We start from the raw sequence: 901 nt of genomic DNA on the forward strand, positions 1-901 counted from the left end.
CGCTGGTCACCCCAGCCCCAGGTGCACCCACCTGCCACCGTCCTCAGGCCCCCGGGCGTTCCCCCGCCGCCCTCCCCATCCTGGCAGCCCCTCTGGACGAGGGCCGGGGCTGGCTCGGCTCTGCCTCCGGGCACAGGACTCACGCTCTGTCCTCGGCTTCCTCATCCGTAGGAGGAGACCCCAACCCCAGGCTTTGGGGGAACCAGAGTGGCCTGCACACCTGGCAGGTGTTAGGGACCCCAGAGGCAAGGCCAGCAGGGGCAGAGAGCACGGGCAGGGCCAGAGGGGAGCTGCCCCCCAGCGTCTTCCTCCAGAGTGCCTGCTGGACGCCCCCATGCTGTCCGCCCTGCTGGCACGCCGCCCTGCATGTTCAGGGGCCCGGGGACCGGCCTGCCTGCTGACTCCTGGGACCAGCCCTGCCCCAGGAGCTGTTTCTCCACCGCTCAGAGAGAAGAGGCCGGGAGTGGGAGTGGGAGTGGGAGTGGGATGGGGCAGCACCGCCCACCCTATTCCCCCTCCCGCCAGCGCGCACCGCAGGCCGCCAGGCGGCAGTACTCCCAGGAGAGCGCGTGCTCCTTCACCACGTAGCACCAGGGCCGCTCGTCCTTGTCGGGGTTCCTGGGGGGCAGGGGAGCGGTGGGTGCTGTCACACTGCCCTCAGCGAGGGAAGTGGGGATAGGGGCATGGGACCCCTTGCAGGGGGTCCTTCCACCCGCCCGGAGCAGCCTTGCTCTCTCTGTGATGGACACAGTGGCCTGGGGCCTGACCCCGCCTGGCCCTTCTCGCTGGGGAAGAGCCTCCAGGCAGAAGGGCCAGGAGCACCTGTGTGCCTGACAGGAGGCCTCCCCAGGACGGACCCTGCCCGCGGGTGAGGTGGCCTCGGGCCAGGCCAGTGCTGACC

The 901-nt window shown here is 70.8% G+C and overlaps 1 protein-coding gene across 1 annotated transcript in view; it reads right to left on the reverse strand.

Annotated features, from left to right (window-relative positions):
• Positions 1-901, reverse strand: part of HGFAC (HGF activator) — a 7,799-nt gene that overhangs the window by 4,211 nt on the left and 2,687 nt on the right. The window contains exon 7 of the mRNA XM_014533451.1: positions 514-895. Within this exon, the coding sequence (XP_014388937.1) occupies positions 514-895 (382 nt within the window). The remainder of the gene's footprint in view (positions 1-513; positions 896-901) is intronic.

The sequence above is a fragment of the Myotis brandtii genome, unplaced genomic scaffold (genome assembly GCF_000412655.1).
Source record: "Myotis brandtii unplaced genomic scaffold, ASM41265v1 scaffold986, whole genome shotgun sequence".
In the NCBI taxonomy this organism is placed as follows: domain Eukaryota; kingdom Metazoa; phylum Chordata; class Mammalia; order Chiroptera; family Vespertilionidae; genus Myotis; species Myotis brandtii.